At 41.2% G+C, this 22,351-nt stretch overlaps 1 protein-coding gene across 2 annotated transcripts in view; it reads right to left on the minus strand.

Annotated features, from left to right (window-relative positions):
• Positions 1–12,628, minus strand: part of KIF18A (kinesin family member 18A) — a 31,177-nt gene extending 18,549 nt beyond the window's left edge. The window contains exons 1-9 of one of the 2 annotated variants that reach the window (XM_041411827.1): positions 12,556–12,628; positions 11,587–11,977; positions 10,480–10,637; positions 9,085–9,189; positions 8,015–8,125; positions 4,901–5,098; positions 3,475–3,648; positions 2,508–2,582; positions 2,150–2,259 (exon numbers count right to left, since the gene is read on the minus strand). In XM_041411827.1, the coding sequence (XP_041267761.1) occupies positions 2,150–2,259; positions 2,508–2,582; positions 3,475–3,648; positions 4,901–5,098; positions 8,015–8,125; positions 9,085–9,189; positions 10,480–10,637; positions 11,587–11,914 (1,259 nt within the window). In that variant the 5' untranslated portion in view covers positions 11,915–11,977; positions 12,556–12,628. Of the gene's footprint in view, positions 1–2,149; positions 2,260–2,507; positions 2,583–3,474; positions 3,649–4,900; positions 5,099–8,014; positions 8,126–9,084; positions 9,190–10,479; positions 10,638–11,586; positions 11,991–12,555 lie in introns of those variants that run through there. The other variant, XM_041411836.1, reaches the window with a different exon arrangement.
• Positions 12,629–22,351: the final 9,723 nt, after the last annotated feature.

The following is a 22,351-nucleotide window of genomic DNA, read 5'->3' on the forward strand; positions in this document are numbered from 1 at the left end:
AAATAATTCTTCTCTGCAGATTTAGCAATACAAGAGCTTTTCACTGTCTAGAGGATGCTATTGTATCTAGGTAAAAAAAAAAAAAGTGTACTAAAACACTCACAGAATTTATAAGCGTTATTTTTTTTAAGGAACACTAATAGGTTAATGGTTGGAGTCTATGATCTTTGAGGTCTTTTCCAACCTAAAAGATCCTATAATAATGCAACAGTCAGCTGCAGAGTAACAGAGCTCTTACCCCACACTGTTTTCTATCCATACAACAATACTACTGATTGCACTGCTTGGAAAATTTTTGTCCTCCTTAGCATCCACAGAAACATGGTTCCTCTCAGCTGCCTGGGAAACAGCAATAAGGAATCAAAGTGAATCCTCCCAGTTTCTATCACAGTAAAAAGCTGGGCATAATTCAGGTGAAGGTGGAGATTATGATTCTTTGTACCCTCCTTATGAGGAGCCATTGCTGGTAAAGCAACCTTTTACATTCACCAGTGCTCCAAATACAGCATCAGCTACAGAAGCCTTTGTGGATTCAGCCTTTCAATTAGGACATTTCTGCTCTCATGGAGTTACCCTGACCCTCTGGTCTGCACTGTCAAAATTACAAAGTTACCCTGTTAGCACACCGAGGGTATGAACCCCCTACACCACCTGGAGTCCCAAGAGCTCAAGGACCTGGTGGTTGCAGTTCTGGAGCCAGTGCCCACTGTCTACCCTAACAGGCTCAAGACTTGAAGGGGTGGCACACAACCCATCTCCAAGTTTCAGCAGAAGGAGGATGATTTTAATGCTTGAAGAAGCAAGTGATGCTTCTTCAATGATGCAAAAACCATGGGTAGTTGGACTGAAATACAAGATCATGGACAAGGCTCCCTTCCCTGTCCCAACTAAAAGGAAGCAGTACAATATCTTCAAAACCTGTAAATGAATGGGAGAAATCCACTCATTACCCACACCACATCAGTAGGATGAACCTGGCAGGATACTCAGGAGAACGAAGACAATGAGACATGCACATCATTTCTGACATCCAGAGGGACTGGGATAGGTTTACATGTGGTCCTTTGGATTTTCCATAACAAACATTCTCTGACCAAGAATTCTCTGACCAAGCAAACCTTGGCATAGAATACGTCCAGCCTTTTGAAAAGGTATTTTAGAGACCTTGCCCTTGACTGACTCTTCCCACACACAAAGAATGAAATAAAGGGCAAATCACAGGAAATAAAATCAGTCTTAAAGACATACAGTGCAAAAATATGCAGGAAAACTGTCAGAACTATCAACATGACTTAGAAGCCCACACTTCTTTTGAAAATTTAATTTAAATAACCTGAATGAAAGGGTTTATTGAAATGTCTGGAATGCCACTAAAATAAAGCAGTTAGAGAATATCTTGCTTTGAATGGTTTCTTACTATACCTCAGAAAGTTTTCCAGGTTTAAAAACAGCACATTCAAAGGGCCAAATAAAAAAAAAAAAAAAATGGTTAGCTGAATCAACTTAGGTGAGTAATTGTCAGAAAGATGAGATATGCAGAGACACATCCAGAAAGTCCCTCTCTCCAAAACCTACCCTCTTCATGGAATACAATGGCTTCTGCAACAAATTGATACTTCACATTTTAGTTTGTTAGAGTGTTCTGTCATGAGACTGTCACATGAGAAAAGATAGACAGGAACACTACCAAGAAGAGAAAGAGGCCAAGAAGTATTAAAGCAATAGAAAATAAGGAATCAACAAACATAAAATGAACCCTTTGTAGAAAACCTTCCAGGTTTAGCCTCTCTCAAACCTTGCAGGAAAGATCCCACTTCAGCTAGTGCCTGCCAAGAGTGGCAGAGCTGCTGTCATTTATGCAAACGACATTCTGCCTACCCACAAACACAACCTGTTCAGGAGCTTTGCTGGAAGCCAGCACTCAGATGCTCCTTCCTGTCACATGTCATTTCCTACGTCCTCCACTTTCATTTTAAAACCACCACCAAGTTGTTCTAAAAAGAAACAACATGTTAGGCAAAGCCATACCTAGATCTAAGTAAAGCAATGTTAAAATGAGAAAACCAATACTGGAAAGAGTAGGTTTGTTTTACAAATGCTTTTACAAGTTAGACAAACTCCAGCTTGGAAGCAAATGTGATTCATTTACCTTTCTATTTCCACTCGCTGGTGGTTTGAAAGTTCTGCTGTATTATGATTTTCAGGAATGCTTGCTTGCTTTTCTTCATATTCTCTCAGTTTCTCCTTCAACATTAGGATCTAAACCAAAAGAAGCACCCTTTAATTGAAATACATTTTTTTGTTTATTTCCCAAAATTATCATTCTGTGCTGATATTGAACAGCTTTATAAATGGCAGCAGGCGATATTCCTCTCAGAAGACAAAATTTTCTTACTTCAAAATACATTAGACCCATATTACCTTACAGATTTTAATCCCACTATTTTTTTTATATTCAAAGTCAACTGTTAACCTTTCAACCTCTTAACAACAGATTTTTTACATACCTCTTTCTGTTGTTCATTGCAAATTTTAGCATAGTGGCTTATGTGACTGTTCAAACTGACAACATTGCTCTTCAACTGTAAAGAAACAAGTTAGAATTTAAAGGCAGCTCCTTCATGTTTTCATGCACAATCAGCACACTGTGTGTATGTACTACACAGTTACACATACACTATACTGTGAGGAAAGAGATTAATAAAATTCTGACTTGCACAATGAGAATATGACTGTCAGCTTCTGCTGGCATCTGTTGCACATCCGTGGCCAGGACATTTCCCTCAACAAACCAAGAATAATTACATTTACATATGCAAGCACATTTTGCATTTATTCAGATTAGTTTTACTATTTAAATGCCTGTCTTGTGCATTTTATTATAAAAGCTACCTTTAAGTATACAACAAATGGAAACTACAGCGAACCCTGTATTACATGAAGAGAATTAGGAGCGGCAATAAAAACAATAATGAAAAATAAAATTAAACAACAGAGAGTAGAAAATGACATTCCAGCTTTTCATTTATCAGGACAATCTCACTGAGATTCTTGACACCAGCTGAATTCTACCTGTACATGTCTGCACTGACTCTTGTACAACTGGTCAGAAATTTCTTTAATATGCTTTACAGTTCTCTGAGAAAGCAATAGCAAAATAGTAAAAAAGTATGTGAATTCTATCAGCTGAGGATTATTTCTAAATCTCATGCTTACAAAACAAATGGTTTCAAACTGGCAGCATCATCTCATTAACAAAGCTATGCTGCTTTTAGGCCAGCTCTGGGATCTACTTTGTATCTACTACACCTATCAGCCATATAAGGAAGAGTTGACAATAAAAAAAGAAGATGTAACGGAACAAATTTCTGAGTCTGAAGTGAAGCAAAATATAATATTCCAAAATAAAAAAAATTTCTTTTAATGCTAGATTATTGTACTTTGACAAGAGATCAGTAAGAGCAATATACTCACAGAAGACTTGATATCCTTTGCTCGGTTTGCATACTTCAGAGTGTTATAGGTATCATCATAGAACAAAGAAGATGGGCTAATTGTAGCTATCATTATTGTTCTGCAATTTCCTCCAAGAGAATCCTTCAATAAACGAGTAAGCTTGCTGTTTCGATAAGGAATGTGCTTCTTGCTCTAAAGAGTGATAGATATTTGTATGCTTTACGTAACTGTACTTCAAATAAAAGTCTGCTTAGAATTTCAGCAGTAACAACAACCATGACAAACAGCCATGAAACTTTTCTTTGACACAAGTCATTTTTCTTTGAAGTATCTGTACACCTGAAACAGTTTAAGTCTGTTGGAACTGTCCAACACATGTATTAACTAAGTTACATATCCAGAAAGTAACATACATCAGAAAGTAACTCCTATTTCTGTGACGGGGCAACTAACAGAAAAAGTAAACTACATTAAATGACATTAAGTTTACAAAATCATCCAGATTGGGAAGGACCTCTAAAATCCCTCTAGTTCAATCCCTCTGCTCAAAGCAGGGTCAGCTAGAGTAAGAGGGTGAGGACTACGCCCAGCAGGGTTCTGATTACCTCCAAGGATGGAGATTTCACACCTTTCCAGGCAACACATACTCTGCTTTGTGAAGCTACAGAGTTTTCGTCTCATTATACCAAGTTTATCACTAGGAACCCAATCCCATATCAAGTAAATCAACGTGATTCCTCCGTATGTCTGCGGCACAGATGTTAAACTCCACCTTCCCCTCCAACAAGATGGTGATGGGGACATACAGCATCAGGAAGGGAAATTAAATCTGATTTTCTCTTGGCATATCTGAAGGAGAAATTTGCTAGTTGAGCAGAAGGACAAAAAGAGTGTTATGGCAGACAATGGACTTCATTTAGGCAAAGGTTCAGGAGGTTTTATCATTCTCCTACACAATTGTACCTATTCCTTGCCTTGAGCTGGTGAGCCAGGTCAGGAGACTGACTCACTGCTTGGAGCAGGGATGTGTGTGTGTATGGATGGATGTGAGATCCCAAAAGAACAACTTGGAAGAGATGCTGTTTTATCCTATAAAAGCTGCTCCCCTCTGAGATTAAAGGTTAATTGTAAGGTTATTCATGTACTCATGCGAGCTTCTCTCTACATGCTTGATTTTGAAGAAGCTAGATAAGAAAAGCAGGCACCATTCATTTTTGACACTATCCTTAGGCAGCTGCACAAGATTTTAGAGCATTTTCTCTCACTGGGACTGTCTTTCAGCTATCACAGATAAGATGGTGGAAACCCTTAAGACAATCTTACATGAGAATGATGATGTGAGTAGCATCAACAATGTAAACCACATTATTCAGTCAGCTGAGCACTTTATAAAATGTTTTCAGAACACCAGGAGGCAAAGACTGCATGGCAAAGCAGCACATACCTTAGGATCTGCCAGTGCATTAATGACATTTCCAAGAGCAAGCAGGGACCTGTTAATATTTGTTCCTTCCACAAAGCGAGCCCCCTTGGCACTGGTTGCTTTGGCACGTTCAGACCCTGCCAGGTCAATCAGAGACATTTTGGCAATACGAACATTTTGATTAATACTAGCTGTTTTATCTTGCTGCCGTAGGTAAATCTACAATTAAAAAACAAAAAACAACAACAAAAAAAGAAAACAATGAAAAAGTAACCACTAACCAATCTAAGCAGTAAATTAATTTCATAGTGTAACAACTGTTTTAAGACATTTGTATTGGTCCTGCCACTTGGCCTTCACTTAAGTGAACCACAAGGTACCTCCTTCTCTTGCTTCTGATTCTCTCTCCTGTCCTACCGCAGAGGATTAAGCAACCAACTGGCCCAGGCTCACAAAGCAGCAAAGAGAAGTGAGTTTTTTTACAGGAGAAATGAATTTCACAGCTCTTGATTCTTTTGCACCAAAAATGCACATCACACCCCTGAACTTGAAATTGAAAGAGGTGTTCCTTCTTCAAATACACGTTTAGGAGTACACCATAAAGAGATCTATAGGGATAAACCAGGAAAAGGCTGACCTTTCAGTGATTTAGATTTAATTGTATCTTCCATTAATTTGAAACAACACTCATTTACTGCTGTGAAAATACACTCCAGGATAACTTCAAATGTGATGCCTCCTGAAGCCACTTGTTCCAATTCATCCCATCTTTCCTGAAATTTTCACAATACAAAAATGTACAAAGAACTAAATGCTTCTGCTTCCTTCTGCTGGTGAAAGTATTCTTTCTTCAGGTTTATAAGGAAGCAGGCAAAGCATGAATATACAGTCAGAAAGAAGAAGCAAAGTTATCCTTCGATGGCTTTATACTTATTTTGTGTTGAGGGCCCTGCCATTTGTTAACATGGCTAATGGTTAATGACATATTCATGAACCCCCTTCTGGATACTGAATTAGCAAAGGGCTGCCATGAACACAAGGCGACTGACTAGCAAAGACAGTACCTCACTACTTCTGTAGCTTTAAGCTTTGTGCATGAGAAATGAAGTCTTCACAGTACCTTGTAACAGAAAACAGATTGACAAGTATTGTGAAAGAATAAAATACAACTCCTATGACTTGCCACGAAATGTAAATCTATTTCAAACAGATATGTTTCTATCAAACAGTACAACTAAGTTCAGTTGTACTGTTTCCAGTATAATAGACAAAAAAGAAAGAACTTCAGGCTGGGAACATGTTACCAGAACAACACAGTAGCTATCATTAATGAAGGAGGGAAAGGTAGAGTGACAGCCAAACTGTGTTGTATGACTCAAGCTTTTGTAAAAATTCAAAAGATACAGGAAATGCCCCAAAGCAGAACACTCTCAATAGAACAGTGTAGCAATTCAGATTTTCCTCTCAGATGCAGTAATTGCCTGACCCAGAAAGATATTTCAAACCTAAGACATGTGGTACAGTAAAGCAAAACTTGCATCTCCAAAATCAGCTCAGAATGTCCTGGGCCAAGACTTGCCAGTTTCTGAGTCAGTTTCACAGAATATCCCATAAAGTTAACAAGAAAAGCCAAAAAATAACCTATCTCTACAAAAAAGCAACACTTAAAATAATAGAAACATTAAAAATAAAGAGCAATCACAACAGCACAGGGGATTTCTCATTGCTTACATCTCTGGAAACAAAGACAATTCTGTTATGCAAAACGTCACAGATTTGTGAAAATACTTGAGAAACTGAAGTGTTTTATTTAATTGCCTGCCACTTGAAGAAAAGTACTGAGAAAAAACCTGCCAGATAATAAAATGCAGAGGTTTGTCCTAAGAGCAGGTGAGGGAGATAAGAGATGCCAGCAGCAAGTAAACAAACAGAAAGCAGCAGTTCCCTCTGCTCTGTCTGCAGCGCTGTACCTGGAGCCTTTCTGAAGGCAGCATACATCCACGACAATGCAGCTCTCAACCCAAACCACTTCAAAAGAACTCTCTGTGCAACCCTGTACAATGCACAACAAGGGCAGGCCTCAGGGGAATTCAAAACAGGAAGGGCAATTGCAAACGTAAGTTAAAGGTATATAGGAAAACAGAAGCTTTTAGAATGGCAATGGCTTTTGCTCTGTTCCATACTTAGAAGCTGTTTTTTAAACTTTGTTATAGTTTTTTAGCATTGTCTAAGTCTGTAGATAATGTTAAAAACTTCCCAACAGTTTAGTGCTCTCATGCAAGGACCAGTATCAAATGCATTTCAATATTTTGGAGTGTGGAACAAATAAATCATTCAAGATACTGCTTTGCAGTACGTAACAGCAAACAAGAAAAAAACCCCCAACACATTGTTGATAACAGGACTACTTTTTAAATATCACAGGTTGTATTTAAAAAAGAGAAGTCAGAAGAATAAGGCAGTGTAGCCAACCCCAAAAAACTCTGGAGAAGCCTTAAGTTTTAGCATATTTGTACAACTCATTCAAAACTGATTTCTGAAAACTAAGAATCATCATTTCAGTTTTCTTCAGCTTGATCCATAGCAGGATATTAGGAAATCACTTTATTGTAAAAGTTAACATTAACCAAGAAAGTAAAACATGAAAGTACTACTTGAGATTCTTAAGTTTATAGTCAGACATAACTCCATTCTGTAAATGATTTTTCCCAAAGAAATGCTAAACAACATCATGATACCAGAAAGCATTAAAAAAACCCACCAGTAACTTTCAGCTTATAAGATTACAATATGGAAGTCTATTAAAGCTTTAAATGATCATTTTACTTGAGTTATTTCTTCAAAGGAATAGAAGTTAAGAAAGTATAAGTACATATTTCATGTATTTAAGTTCAAACAATTGGAATTAGAGATATTTTCACTGATTTCCTTTTTTCCAACATCAACACTAAGAACCATTACATCCTTCCAAGGAATGAGGAGTAACAAGGAGAGTAAACTCAAAACCTTCAATCCCCTCTTCCCCAAACTGAGGTTCAACACAGTTTAAAAGCAAAAGCTTCCACTGTATCCATCTTGGACCAAAAAGCTGCAGCTGCCAGTAATGACCACTGTTTATGGGCTGTGTCACCTTACCTGAAAGACAGCATGGGACCGGGAAGAAGAGGCATTCATATCTGTGGGATGCTGGGTCCTATTTTTGTTTCCATAATCCAACATCTGAAGGATTTCCTCTGCTGATTTAGGCTTTAAGAGTAGAGCACATGACAAATACAGGTTTCCTTTCTTTGTCATCAACTATAGGAATACACTGTTCTAAAATACATCTACTTTAACATTAACCTTCCAAAAAAAAAAAAAAAAGCTTAAAATTTTACCTACCTAGAAGTAAGAGAAATTTCCTGTTTTGGAACTGGAACTTCAAACAAATATTCTAAGCTAAAAAGCAGTAAGGTATGAGGAGCAAGCACTTAAGTGCAGCATCTTAAATCAGAAAATAGTTTAAAATTCAAACAAATCTGAAAGACTGTCCATAGTTAGAATCAGCCTCTTTTAACAATGTCTGAACTTAAATTAGTATATCACTATTCAATGCATATGTACAAGATAAGTTTTTTTCCTCACAAGACTCAAGGTTTGGGAAGAAGCATGTTCACAGAGCTAGCCAAACTTAAAATATTGTTTCCTGTCACAGCTCGTAACATATACAAGAAAGCTGCAAGAAAATAGGTCCACAGCAACTGATATTCACATTGGAAAACTAAGTTCTATCACTGATCTTACCAAAGAATTGCTGTGCTGGAAAAGAAATTTACCATGGAAATCTTCAAACATGGTTATTTACAAACAAAAACAACCTTTACACTTCACAGCTGTGCAGAGCACCTCAAGGTGGTAATGAAGGCAATGCCAAGATATTTTAGCCCAAAAAGAAATCTTCCAAAATTTGCTGGATAAGCATCAAGCCAACTGCACCCTTTTCATAACAAGGACTGAATGCTTCTATATTTGCATCCAATGAGACTAGCAGATTTTTCCACAATGTGCTTTTAATTAATTAATTAGACTTTCAAGTTACTTGTGGTTATGGCCAGGAAAAAACCCACTAGGAAATGACCAAATTCAATACAACTCTCCCATAGAACAATAGGAATGTTTCTCAAATACCTCAAGCTCATTTTAAGTTTCTAGAGATATTTACATACCTGATGCAATGTCAGACCTTGAACCACCACCCCTTGCTGGCCATCCTCACGAACAGCCAGAGGTCCAGAGTTGACCAGCAGATCACGAATCTGTTCATTGTAAACCTTTGAAAGGGAATTGACAAGATTTTGTTAAAATATCCTCCCATAGCTGACAGAATTAAACAAGCAGAAATCAGCAGTCTTTTTTATACTCCTTTAAGATAAAGTAGTAAATTCATGCTATAATTTTTTTAACATTTTTCCTATACCAAGCTTAAAGTATTCAATTCAGATGATTTCTTTTTAGATTTTCAAAGTAATTCTTTTTAGTAAATAATCTTCATTCTTTACTGAAAAAAAAAAATTTTTTTTACAAAAAACAGTTTTGCAACAAACATGAAGGCAAAGCATTTATTTCTCTCCATTGTACATCACAACCCATACCTCAGTAACGTTTCTTAGTTCAAACCTACTTCTGTCAAAAGTTTTAAATCTCTTATTTCTTAGTCTGTGAAAGTATATGGCAAGGCAAATTTTCCCGATCTCCTTCTACCCTTCCCAAATACCAACTAGAGTCCATGAAGACTTTGAGGGAGCTAAAAAGATAACCATTTTACTAGCACCATGCAGCAGAGGTGCCAAAACATTCATTTGTAAAAAACAGAACATCTTTTTGTTGTGCTTTTTCACAGCATTACAGGATGTTACTGTGAAGTCCTAAAATACTACCCTGAAATGACATTTTCTTGTACACATCAACAGGTGCTCAGAGGCATGTAATTAATCAGCAAGACACAAATCATGAACAATCAGTAACTATTTTAGAACTGGTGTGTTGTGATTGATGCCCCATGTGTGGAGACGTGAGCTCTGACTCCATGTTTCAGAAGGCTGGTTTATTATCTTATGAAATATATATATATATATTAAAATACTACATTAAACTATACTAAAAGAACAGAGAGAAAAGATTGATCAGAAAGCTTGAAAGAACAGGAATAGAATGAATAACAAAATCCTGTGACTGCTCACAGCCTCGGCACAGGTGGCTGTGATTGGTCATCAAGTGAAAACAATCCACATGGACCAGTGGAAGATGCACCTGTTGCATCCCACAGCAGCACACAGTTATTGTTTGCATTTCTCTCCTGAGGTTCCTCAACTTCCCAGGAGGGAAAAATCCTAGGAAAGGATTTTTCATAAAATATTATAACCACAGTGGTGGTTGATTTTGGGCAGCCTTCTGTAAATCAGTGACAGGTGCCCAGGAACACCAAGTCTGCAGAGCAGTTCCACTCCTGTAAGGACACGTTCTGCCAAGCCCCAGAAGGGACCAGAGGAAAGCAAAACCAGCTTGTCTCTATTTATAAAATATGACTTATTAAAAGCAACATACCAACTGCAGGAACTCACCTCTAAATAAGAGACAGCAACGTCACATGTTTTATCATCTTTGATTTGATCCATGCGTTTATAAAGTGTCACCATAGTTAAATACATAACTCCAGGGTCTTCAGGAGAACCTAACATTGTATGAGTCTTTCCAGCTCCTGTTGCACCATATGCAAGCACTGAATTTTCCCCAAAAAACAACAAAGCAAAAACATGCAATTTATTTGTAAGCCAATCCGGAACACCAAAGTCAAATGAACATTCACAGACCTCTGTCATGCTGCACAACTGTTTCATAAATGGATAAAGTTTCTTAGGCTTTACCTTTCAGATCTATAATTACAGAGAAATGTTTCCAAATAACATTTTCAGTTCAAAATTTGCTCACTGATATGCCTCATGAAAATATTATTTAGTTACTCTCATAAGCCTAAGCCATCAACTTACTGCTGATAGGCATTTTATTTCCTTACCACATTCCAGCAGCCAATTCAAAAACCTCAAGATCTTAAAGAGTTCATAAAGCAGGTTATGCAGTTCATAAAGCAGTCACACACTCAGTGACACAACTGCTTCTGCTTGAATAACTCTAGAGGACTGTCATTAGCACATCTATTTCAGATAAAATTCCCAAGTCTGTGGATGGGTGGAATGTAGGAAAGTAGAGATAGGGATGAAGGAAATCTCATCCCTAAGGTGTTACAGCTGTGCTAATTATCAAGGCCTGCCCTTAATAGGCCACAGCTAGATCAAATTATGATGGGTACTGTAAAGGAGTAGGTTGGCTGGTTTAGAAGTTAGATGGAGTTTGTTGACTGTGCCGAAAAGGAGTCAGTGCTTTGAGGAGCTGCCCATGAGAAATCACCAAGAAGGTATGAAACCTTTGCAATAAGATGGCAACACAAGTCTATTATAACCTTAACACAAACTTATTTTTAAAATAGAGTACAGCTATACTAACTTACACACGATAAAAAGTCAGCCTTTCATATCCATGAATTAAACCACAATGTTTTATTCCTATCTCAGGCTTTTTTAATGCCTCTATGGCCACTAGACAGAACAGGAGAAACTTTGAGAAGTTCCCTTAAGATTTTTTTAATCAAAGAAGATAAATAACAAAGTTACCTGTACAGTTATATCCATTTAAGAAGCCTTCAATGATATTTTTAGTAGTGTGCTCAAAAACTTCCAGCTGGGATGAGCTGTCATCAAAAATGGTGTCAAACATGAACTTCAGATCTTTCCTTTGTCTTTTGTTAATATCCCGGTGGGTCACTCTCCTCCTGTTGAAGAAGCTGACTTCCTCCTCCTCTGGATCAAAGACCAGCACGTGCTGGTCGATGACACGAACCACTCTTCTGAAGTTGCCCTGCTTTTCCTTCTGGCTCTCCGGGCGCACACGGACCACCACTTTGACATGGCTGCAGACATCCTCTTCCTGGGCTGGAGTCATCCCTCCTGCTCCCGGCTCCGCTCCCAGCTCCGCTCAGATGCGGCGGCCGAATCCTTTCTGCAGCTGACAAGAGAGGTTTTATTTGCCGTGAGCCTTCCACTCTCCCAAGCAGCCGCACGCTTGCTCAGGCCCCTGTGCCGGCCCAGCCACCGTGTCAAGGACTGCGGGCCCCAAGGAGACTCCGGGACACTCCGAGATCCTCAAAAGGTGACTCAGCCCAGCTTCCAGAGAGGCAAACAGCCCTGCCCCAGGGAATTCTCGAGTTTATCTCGCAATTGAAACTACTAAATGGCCTACAGCCTTTCCTCTACGACAGACCAAGCTTTCGGGCGATGCGCCACGTTTCTGTGCACTAGAGCGAGCAGGTTTTGGTTCTTCAGCACAAAGAGGAGCTGCCCGTGTTGGCCTCCCCGGATTGCTGCGAGAGAGTTAGAGCGGGATTTACGTTAACGGGCCGGGCAGGGGATGCAGCGAGCGGCACCAACGCGGAATTCCCTTTAAACAGCCCGTTCCCGCTGGGAGCAGCGGGCTGCGGGCTCACCCCCGGCAGCGGACACGGGAAAGGCTCGCAGCGCCGCCGCTGCCGCTCCAGGGCCAGCGAGCCTCCCCCAGACCCGCCCGGCTCTGCCGCCGCTCCTCACCTACCGCAGCCGGCTCTTCCTCGGGGCACGCCGCCAGGCTTGGCCCTGCGGCCGGAGAATCCCTCCCTGCCGGCCGCAGAGACGCCTGCCTGGCACTCGCTGACCCTGCGGGCCGGGCCTCAGCCTGCACGGGCTCACCCCGGGCGCTCACCCTGCGGGCCGGACCCGTTCCCGGTGTCACCCCCGGCCGTGCCCTCACTGTTCCGCTGTCTGTCTCACGCCGGCCGTGCCCTCGCCGTTCCTGTGCGCGCTCTCTCTCACCGGTCCCGGTCTCTCTCCCGCACCAACCGCCATCCACCGGCCGCGGAATTCAAACACAGGCAGGCCGCGCTCCTCGCCTCCTCATTGGCTGTGCCTCGTGACGTCAGCAGAACGCTGTGCGCGGGGAGGCCGGGAGGGCAGGGGGCACTCCCGGGAGCACGGAGGGAAGGAGGCCGGGAGGGCAGGGGGCACTCCCGGGAGCGCGGAGGGAAGGAGGCCGGGAGGGCAGGGGGCATTCCCGGGAGCACGGAGGGAGGGGAGGGCAGGGGGCACTCCCGGGAGCACGGAGGGAAGGAGGCCGGGAGGGCAGGGGGCACTCCCGGGGCGGACGGGCGGCTGTGGCCCGGCGTGTCCGGCCCCAGCCCCCCGGGCTCGCCTGGCGCGGAGCGGGCCGCGGGCGCTGCTCCGGCCGCCTCTGGCCAAAGGCGCCTCGCGGGGGTTTCTGTCCTCGCTGCCTTCGGTTCTGCTCCGGCGCCGGGGCCGGTCCCCTCGGGAGGCGGCAGCCTGCAGCGGTGCCCGCTGCCCCTTCAGGCAGCGCGGTATGAAATGAAATAAAGCACCAAGTAAGCTCCCTGGGAAGAAGGAGCTCTCCAGGCGTGCGGGAGGAGCTGGCCGGGAGCGGAGCCCCGCGCGTTGCCCCGGGCAGGGATGGGGGCTCTGCCGGGCTGAGGGGCCGGGACGGGAGGGCACGGGAGAACGGGCACGAACCCGGCTGGGATGGAGAGAGTTCAGCAGGTGAGGCGGGAGCCGTGCACACGAGCAGAGCAAACGAGGAATGCCTGCCCGTGGGAGCAGCCGTCTCCGGGAGAGCAGGAGCCATCCCCGGTGACCATCGATGGTCCCTTGGGAACACCGGTGCCACCGCCCCAGTCGTGCTCTCCCCCTTTCCGTCTGGAGCGCGATGTCTCTGGGCTGGGGCTCCCTTGGGTCGCCTGGGCCAGCCGTGGCCGCTCCCCGCTGTGCTCAGGGAACCCCAAAGCAGCCCCTGGGAAGGAAATGAGCTCCACGTGCGGAGCACACCACGGTAATACACGCGTTCTCTGCAGGCACACCGCGGTGTGCTGCAAAACAACCTCTCAGAGTTAGAGTGATGGGCACGGTCAGATTTAACGTGGCGGAATTACTGCCAAGTCCCTGTAGTGCTCCTGTCTTTGAAGCAAAGACTACAAATTACATTTTACCAATCTACCTCACTGCTCAGTGAAAAGTCTGTTGCACTAAATCCACACATAAAGAAAATACCTGGAATGCATAATTACTCAAAATACAATGTAGAAGGAAAAAGGGATATTTTTCTTTCTAAGTCTCAGAAAAACACTAGATGAGATATTCCTGGTTGTGTAAAAAGGTTTGGAGAAATTTCTCCTTAACCCACACCACTGAATCACCCTGATGTCAGGCTCCATCTGTAGGATTCTTACTCACGTAAATAATACAGGCCTTCGTGTTTTCTCCAGTGAGTTTTAAACCTTTGCATTTCACTTGAAAAAGAAGAGAAAAAGCCAATCTCAGAAGCCTGATTTTGCCATTTCTAGCAGTGTGGAAAGAGGCAGACGTAGAAGGAGAATATTTTTTTAATTGGAAGAAGACGAAAGGTTGCGAGATGACATGAATTTCAGACTTGATCAGTAAAATTAAATGTGTAGTATTTAACATGTGTGAAGTCATGCTTCCCATAAGAATATTTGATATCCAAGAGGTTTGTCCATTTTAAAATAATACACCTGCCACAAATGAAACCAGAATTAAAACCTTATATTGAAAATTATCTGTTTCTAAATTAAGAAGTGTTGGAATACAGGATCTGTTTCTCAAAAATGTTCTCATATCTGAAGCAAAACATCTTGCCTGCTCATTTTTGCAGACAGAGACAAGGTAGAGAAGGTAGTAACCCATGCCATAGAACCAAGCAGGGAAGAAACAGTTACATTTAATTATAACTTTATATATATATTATATATATATAAATACTAGTATATATACAATACTATAATACAGTATTATATACTATATACTACACTGTATATGTATATACAACTATTCTAATATAGATGTAATACTAGTTATAGATAATATTAGCTTTAAGTATGTATGGTCACATGCCATGGAGTGTGAGACATTTCTGTACATCCTCTGATACAACTAAGGGTAAGAGATGACCATATCTGTTTTTCTTGGTGAAGGGCTGTTTAAGGAAAAACCTATGTTGTGTGTGGCAAAAGAAATTAGGGTCTTTGCCCAGCATATGAATTTAGGTTTTCACTTCATTTAATTCTGATGAAGTTTTAAATTCCTGTTTATTTTCACGACCAAAGACCTGCTTCTGTATTACATATCTCATAAAACCTGTCCATAGTCTCTACAGTTCGTAGTTGAAGAATGAACAGATAAACCATAAAATTAGTTGAATTTCATTATGTAGGAAAAGTTGAACAATAGCAAATTGGTTACTGGGAAACTGTTTTTTTGGTTTTTTTTTTTTTTTAATTAGTCTATGCTAAATTAAAAGTAAGAGACATTAAAGAGAAAATGTCAAACACTGAAATAAAAGTGGTCAGTGATGACTAGGAAAGCTATCACATGAGGATATTGATAAGACATGTAACTGAAAATAAAAGTGGCTGAGATTAAATAATGGAAAGTAAATTAATGAGAGGAAAATCTGCTACTTTTCCCAAAAGTAGAGCTGGAAGCTAAAGAAATAACTATTTATTTTAAGTATTGGAGAATAGGCAGTGGAATTATTGAGGGTGTGAAGAGAGTGTACTGGCGTGAAAATAAATTTTGTGAAAACACTACTGGAAATATTAAAGCAAGCTCTTTTGTGGCTTCAACAATAAAGATTAAAACCAGCTTGTCCTGGTTTCAAAGTATAAAGAGCTGTTGCCTTCAAGGTTGTACAAGTAGCAATCCCATAGAAAGCCAAAGGCATCAGAAAAAATTCAGTGCTTTTCTGGAGAGGAGGAGGGATTGGTGGAGAGAAAGTGACTGCTTCTAGAAGGTCCATCCCCCTCCCTCCCCTGAGCAGCAGAGAGGGAAGTGGAGAATGCAGTTATCTGACAGCCCAAGCTGTGCAGCTCTACTGCCTAGACAATTCAACGAGCAGCAGATCCACAAGAGGAAAAAAAAAAAAAAAAAACTGTCTCATAATGGCTCAGCCCCAAACTGAGCAAGAGCAAAGGACCAAATCCAAATTCCACAAGTACAGAAAACTTGGAGGATTTGAATATTAGTTCATTTCATTTAAGGGAGCTGTTTCAGGCACGTGTTATTCATATGCAAAAAGTGTTTTGGTGATGGGACTATTAAATCTGTTTTATATTTCTTATCTGCTGGGGGTTTGTTATTACTAGGATCACTGCTGCCAAATTCACACTCTGTAGAAACGTCAAACAGTGCAATAGAAATTATGATCCAGGCCATTAAGAGCAGAAAAACAAACTTTCCCAGAAAACAAACATTATTAAAAGATTTTTAAAAATGGATAGAGGGAAGAAGTGAACATGGACAGGTGTTCCACTTCTGCACATGACAGAAATAGCAGGAATAAAATTACTAAGAATATGCCCAAAAGGTTTGGTGCTGAAAAAGAGGAGCTATAACTAAAAAAATTTTTCCTGACTTTTGTAACATGGTTTTAAATTTTAATAATTTCAAAAATGCTTTAACTTTATTAAAAATATCCTCTTCAACCACAAACTATCTCACAAGATACTCTCCTGCTTTTCATACCTTACTCTTCCCCCTTACCAACTTTCCTGCCCTTCTGATAAAGTTTATTGTCACCTGAGTTGTGGCAATTCAAAGCATTTATGGAAATATGCTGTAGATGCACTCAGTTAAACTTTTCAGGTTAAATAACAAACTGAAAAGGCCTGAAAGCTTTTTTCCTAACCCAGGCAACTCCATGTGCAGGAGTGTTGGCACAACCAAAACTATGGCATGGGGTCAGGAACAACTGCCTAGAAACAAAAGCCTCTAAAACTGGCTTTCTGGTTTAAAAGAAGAAAGAATCCTACCAGAGTTTGCAGGTAGGAAGGCTGTATTAAACAGAGATGTTGAAAAAGCACCATGATACTCATACTCTAATACAATCTGTAAGTGGGCCAGCATAGCTCACTCAACTGATATAAAAAAAGAATCTCTGGCATGTCACAGAAATACTCATGAATAAAAGAAAAAAAATCTTTCTTTATAATGTTAGCAGTGAATATCTAGTATGGCTTTTAAAATCCCATTCTTATGCACAGAACTGGATAAACAAGATAAAGAATGGCCTTGGTTCCTTACCCTTTATTTGCCTTGAACGTCACTCGGAGAACAAAGATAATGGACTTCTTCACCTTGTCTCCTTCTTTTGTGAGAAAGGACATCTGCAACATATTTATGGAAAAAATGATGCACTATGTAATGAAAAAACCTCTTGATGTATGTGCATGGTAGGTAAAAGAATTTACACTGACAAAGTTAACTCAGCTCTTCAGAAAGGATGATTTGTTGTTTGCTATGCCTGTGTTTGCTGTGCCTGGTTCTGGCCAGGAGAGGGTTAATCTTTGCAGAGGGGTCATGGCCAGAACCCAGAGGGTATTTTACACCACCTCATGTCATTTTCTGGGCATGGGGACAGGGTCCTTTCCAGGGCAGGGCAGTGTGGGGGCACTCAGGTATTGTCTGTTATCCTGCGGTACCATGGTGAGAATTCCCGTGGGAATCCCTCGCCTCCCTTGTGCACTTTGGCTGTTAATTAGTTGGTTACTTTTTGTTTTCCTGTCCCATTGCCATTTCCTGTAAATTGTTCTTACCTCAACCCATGGTCTTTGCCTTCTGTGCTTCCAGTTCTCCTCTCAGTGCCCCGCAGGGAGTGGAGTGAGGCAGGGAGTGGAACGAGCAGTGCGTGTTTTGGGGTGGTTCCAGTGGGAACACCAAATTCAGGAGTGCCATTCCAAAACCCAGGAGCCATGTTTGGTGCCCAGTGTGGGTCACACAGGGTGGAGATGCCAGCAGACCTGCCCAGAGCAGGCTGGAAACAAGTTAGATCTCAGCATTTGCTGTGTTGGCTCTGGTGCCCCTCTCACTGTGTTGCTTGGTCTGTTGGTGTGGCCGTGGCCCCTGACCCTGTGCACCTTTCCCTCCTTGCACTCTGTGCCCGCCTCAGTGCTCCTTGTCCAGGCAGGGAGAGGGCTCAGGATGGCTGTGCTGTGCAGTGTCAGTTTATGGCATGGTGACACCAGGGGCAATGAAGGTGTTTTGGGATGTGGGTGCAGTGCTGCTCTCCTGCCCTCACCTCAGGCACTACTTGTGGGAGTCCATTAACAATCATAGCCAGCGTGTGGATCCAGGGGAGGGTGATTTTCCCCAACCTTTTACCTCATTTTCCTCCTTCGGGCCTGTTATAACAGCTTTTGAGACTTGAATTCCCTTTGGATGGTAAGGAAAGCATATTCTTGTTCCTAAGTCTTCCAGGTCTCCTCAGTGGAGCCCACACCACTTTTAGAGTCATGAAATTTCGAGATTTCTAGGGAGATGTGCCCCAAGAGTGGGTAGGCATGAGTGGCATGGAATGTGGGAGAAAATGGGTCATCTTCTGAAGGATTGTTGTGCTCCAGTGGTTTGGAAGTTCAGCCCTAAACAAGTACAGGACCCTGATAAAGTGGCAGAGTATTTGAAAAGAAAAAAAAAAGCTGTGGCAGTTCCATAGAGGCAGGGAGAATACCACTCCTAAACCATGACAGACTGGTTTTTTAGTCCACTCCTTCACAATCTTTGATATATATGTACATATTAAAGAGTTCTTGATGTACATGTAAGGAAAAGTATGAATTACTTGAACCTCACTGACACAGGAAGGTGTAAAAGGTTTCTCTACTGTCTCTAAAACTTCCAACAGCCTTTGACCAGTTAAAGCACCTTGACCTGGCATAAGTGTTTACTCATCCACACTGTGAACCAAAGTGGGGAACTGATCTCACTGACACGTGTCCAGCAGAGAAAATAATAGGATTGAGCTGGCTGAACTCCTCAGCTGCACAGCTAGCTGCCCCAGCTCACTGAAAGGGAATGAGAGGAATTAGCAGCTGGAGGTGGAGCCTACTGCAGCCTAATTACACCAGCACTGCTCCTGAAACATATGTACAACCCAGAGCAGCCTCAGGCCTCCTGAGTGTTGGTTAAATGTTAGACAATACCACAGTGCTGCAGCTTTGCTTATTTTTTAGCAGATAGCTTCACTCCAGTATAGATCTTTTGACACGATTTTTAGGTTGTGGACAGCCATGAACCTTGTCATTTTTACAATGTTAAGGTGTGTGCCATAGGATTATACTTGCCTTACTTAAACTAACAGTTTAGATATGAATGTTTTAACAGGCACATTATTCATTGGACTGCATGTTTAAAACACATCTGGGTTGCTTTCAGTTTTTTTTTTTCTGTGCAGCTGTTGGGTAAATTGAGAAAGCGAAACTAAAAGGAGCATATTAAACAGGCACCCAAAGCCTGGGTATTCCTTTGATGACATGTGGAACTGATAACTGCGCCGAGAACAAAGCTGGGAATGCCTCAGCATGCGGTAAGATGAGCCAAGAAAGTGAAATAAATATTCCTCGGGAAAAAAAAAAAAAGTCCTAACAAGAATATACAGTGCTATGATTTGACCAAAGGAAACTGACATTTGCAGGGATTTAAGAAGAAACCTGTAAGAACTCTTCTCCCTGATAGTGCTGGGACTTGTAATACTTTCATGAGACTGCATGTGTTGTACAACATGAAATACCTTGACTCAGAGTTACTACATTTTTTTAACCTTTTCCCTTAAAACTCAAAGGCAAGATGCAATAAATCTTCCAGACTATTCTAAAAAATGAGACGTGTGTGTGGTGTGCGTGCCCGAACCAAGATGCACAGCTTTACTAATCAGGGATAGCAAGTCATGGTACCTATTAACTACTGAATAATGGGACACATTCTTCCTTCCCTGACCCCTTATTTGTCTTTAAGGAATCCACCTAAAAGGAAGTTTAAATGTTCAGCTGCTTATCTTTTTGTCTTTGTGTATATTTATTGAAAATGGTAATGTGCTTCTGTGTAACTTTGTAACAGACATTTTATAAAACCTACCAACATTGCAACTTTCTACTCCATGTAAAGTTAAAATGAATATTGTCATTTTCTGTCATAATACTTATCTAATTAACATGTGGCAGGGTAAGCTGCTGTAACATAGGCTCTTACACAAACCTTAGGTCATACAGATAATTAGAGGCTGACAGGACTCTACCACCTGACCCTTCAGGGCACAAACAAGAGCAGCTGTGCTAAGCTCCTGCTCTAAACTGCCCCTTGGAAAAGTTGCTCTCTCTCCACTGACTGCTCTGAGAAGTGAGGGAGATTTATCCCATGCTATAATTAGCTGGTGTGCATTCCTGCTCAGTACCAATGCAGAGATGTCCATCAACATCAGTCAAATTTCCACTCCATCTTCAGTTACTACAGTGCCACTTGTGAAAATATCTCACATTAAGAATTCTGCTATATTGCCTGCTCGATAGAAAAAAGAGATTCATAGCCTCATTTCATAATTCCCATTTAAAATTTAATTTTTAGTATTAAATATGTAAATCTGCTACCCATAAATAATTCCCAAATGTTAGTGGAATAATTGTGCAGACTAATTCATGTACCTGGTGTGATTCTTGGAATAGTCCTGTGCAAAACCAGGAGCTGGACATCAATGATCCTTGGGGGTCCCTTCCAACTCAGGATGCTCTGTGCCTCTATGATTTTAATTTAACCTTCAAAGTAAAACAGAAAAATAAAATGTGTTCATATCTGATTTTGGAGGGTAAACTCTTTCTGAACAACCACAGTATCCATATATAAAAGTATATCATTACTATTTCAAGCAGCCTGGAAAAATACATAATTGGTCACAATGTAGTATTGAAATTAAAAGAAAAATATTTAAGTGGTAATCTTGAAACCAAAATAACTTTTTTTGGGAAACTTAAACAACTTTCTTGGTGTGCCTGAACCATCAGAGAAAAAAACCCCAATACACAGAAATGGCTTAAAGCACAGTTTAAAATGTTTCATGTAAAGCAAAACAGAGCAGTGCAACTACCTAAATCTGAGAAGGAAATCTTAAGAGCTCTTGGAAAAGCAGGTGGGATGAGAAACCAGAAGGGAGCAGTGCCTGTCACACAGAGAACCCAGAGCCCGTGTGAGGCAGAGTCCCTGGGCTGGAGTCCCAGACAAAGCTCTGGAACCGGCCATGTGTTCAGCCTGGGCTGGGGAGAGGAAAGCCCGTGCTAGCAAGGACAGCTTTGGAATCTTGGTTCCACGGACTCTCCTACCAGTTCAGCACCACCTTTTCCAACTTTCTCCTCTCCACTTTTTACCCACCACGTTACCCTCAAGCTGCTGCTGATGAAATCATGTCAGCTCCATCAATTTGGCCTGAAAACGAGCCTTGGAAAATAACTCCACAGGACAGGAATGAACTGCTGACATCATGGCAAGAACAGCCTGACCTGACACTCCTGCTGAGAGGAACAGATGTAATAATGTTGTCATAAATGAGCAAATAATTGTTGATGGTGATTTTACAAGGGTTCAGTTCTCAACAAACGGGTTCTACACAAAGCAAACAGAAAGAGCCATTTTATTTAGTTTTCTTGGAAGAGATCTCATTGATTGGACTAAAAACGTGGTGTTTACTTACACCTTGTGTTCTAAAAGAGGAAATACAGGGTTTGTGCCAATATTGTATGTTTCCTGTTTTTTTCTAATGGGAAAACAAATGCCAATTTTTGTATTTGACTCTGGCCTTTATAGCCTGTAATAAACTGTGTTGGCACAAACCAGAAAGTTGAAATGGATGAATACTTTCTTCTGAGCTAAATCTGAATCCTAATAGGAAAAAAACATGTTAATTTTGGTAGGTAAATCCCACACATAATAGCTCTTTGACCTGGGGGAAAAAAACCAGGGTGACAATACAATGCAAATTATTCAATTTTGAAGGTTGATTTTCAGACTCTGTAGAAACTTGTCTTGTAACCTACCTTGTGGCAATGAATGTCTGAGGAATAAGTGCAAGTGAAGAAGATCAATAAGCTCCACAGGTTCTCTGGACAGGCACCAGAAAAGTTTGTACTTTCCTGAAAAGGGTCTGTCATTCATAAAGATGGAGTTCAAAATGTCCTGTCACTGAACCTGTCTTCCTGTCTCCCCCAGGTGACTCAAATATTTCATCTTCACACAGAACATCTGAGTATCAGGGGAAGGAGAAGAAAAAGAAACGAGGTACATTTCTGTTAGATTTACATTTTCTTATCCATTTAAAATAATTTTTTTTTGTTAAATACTTTAACTTATGCAGAAATAATATGAAAACAGATGATAACAGGAAAAGCCTAAGAGGGAGTCCAGAGAACTAAGCTGCAGATATTGGATGGGCAAGAACTGAGGAACTCAGGCAGCAATCCTTACCCATCCCCCTGGACAGTGAGGAATTATAAAGAACACATTATTTCCA

This window comes from Onychostruthus taczanowskii, unplaced genomic scaffold (genome assembly GCF_017590055.1).
Source record: "Onychostruthus taczanowskii isolate IOZ18803 unplaced genomic scaffold, ASM1759005v1 scaffold101, whole genome shotgun sequence".
NCBI lineage: Eukaryota > Metazoa > Chordata > Aves > Passeriformes > Passeridae > Onychostruthus > Onychostruthus taczanowskii.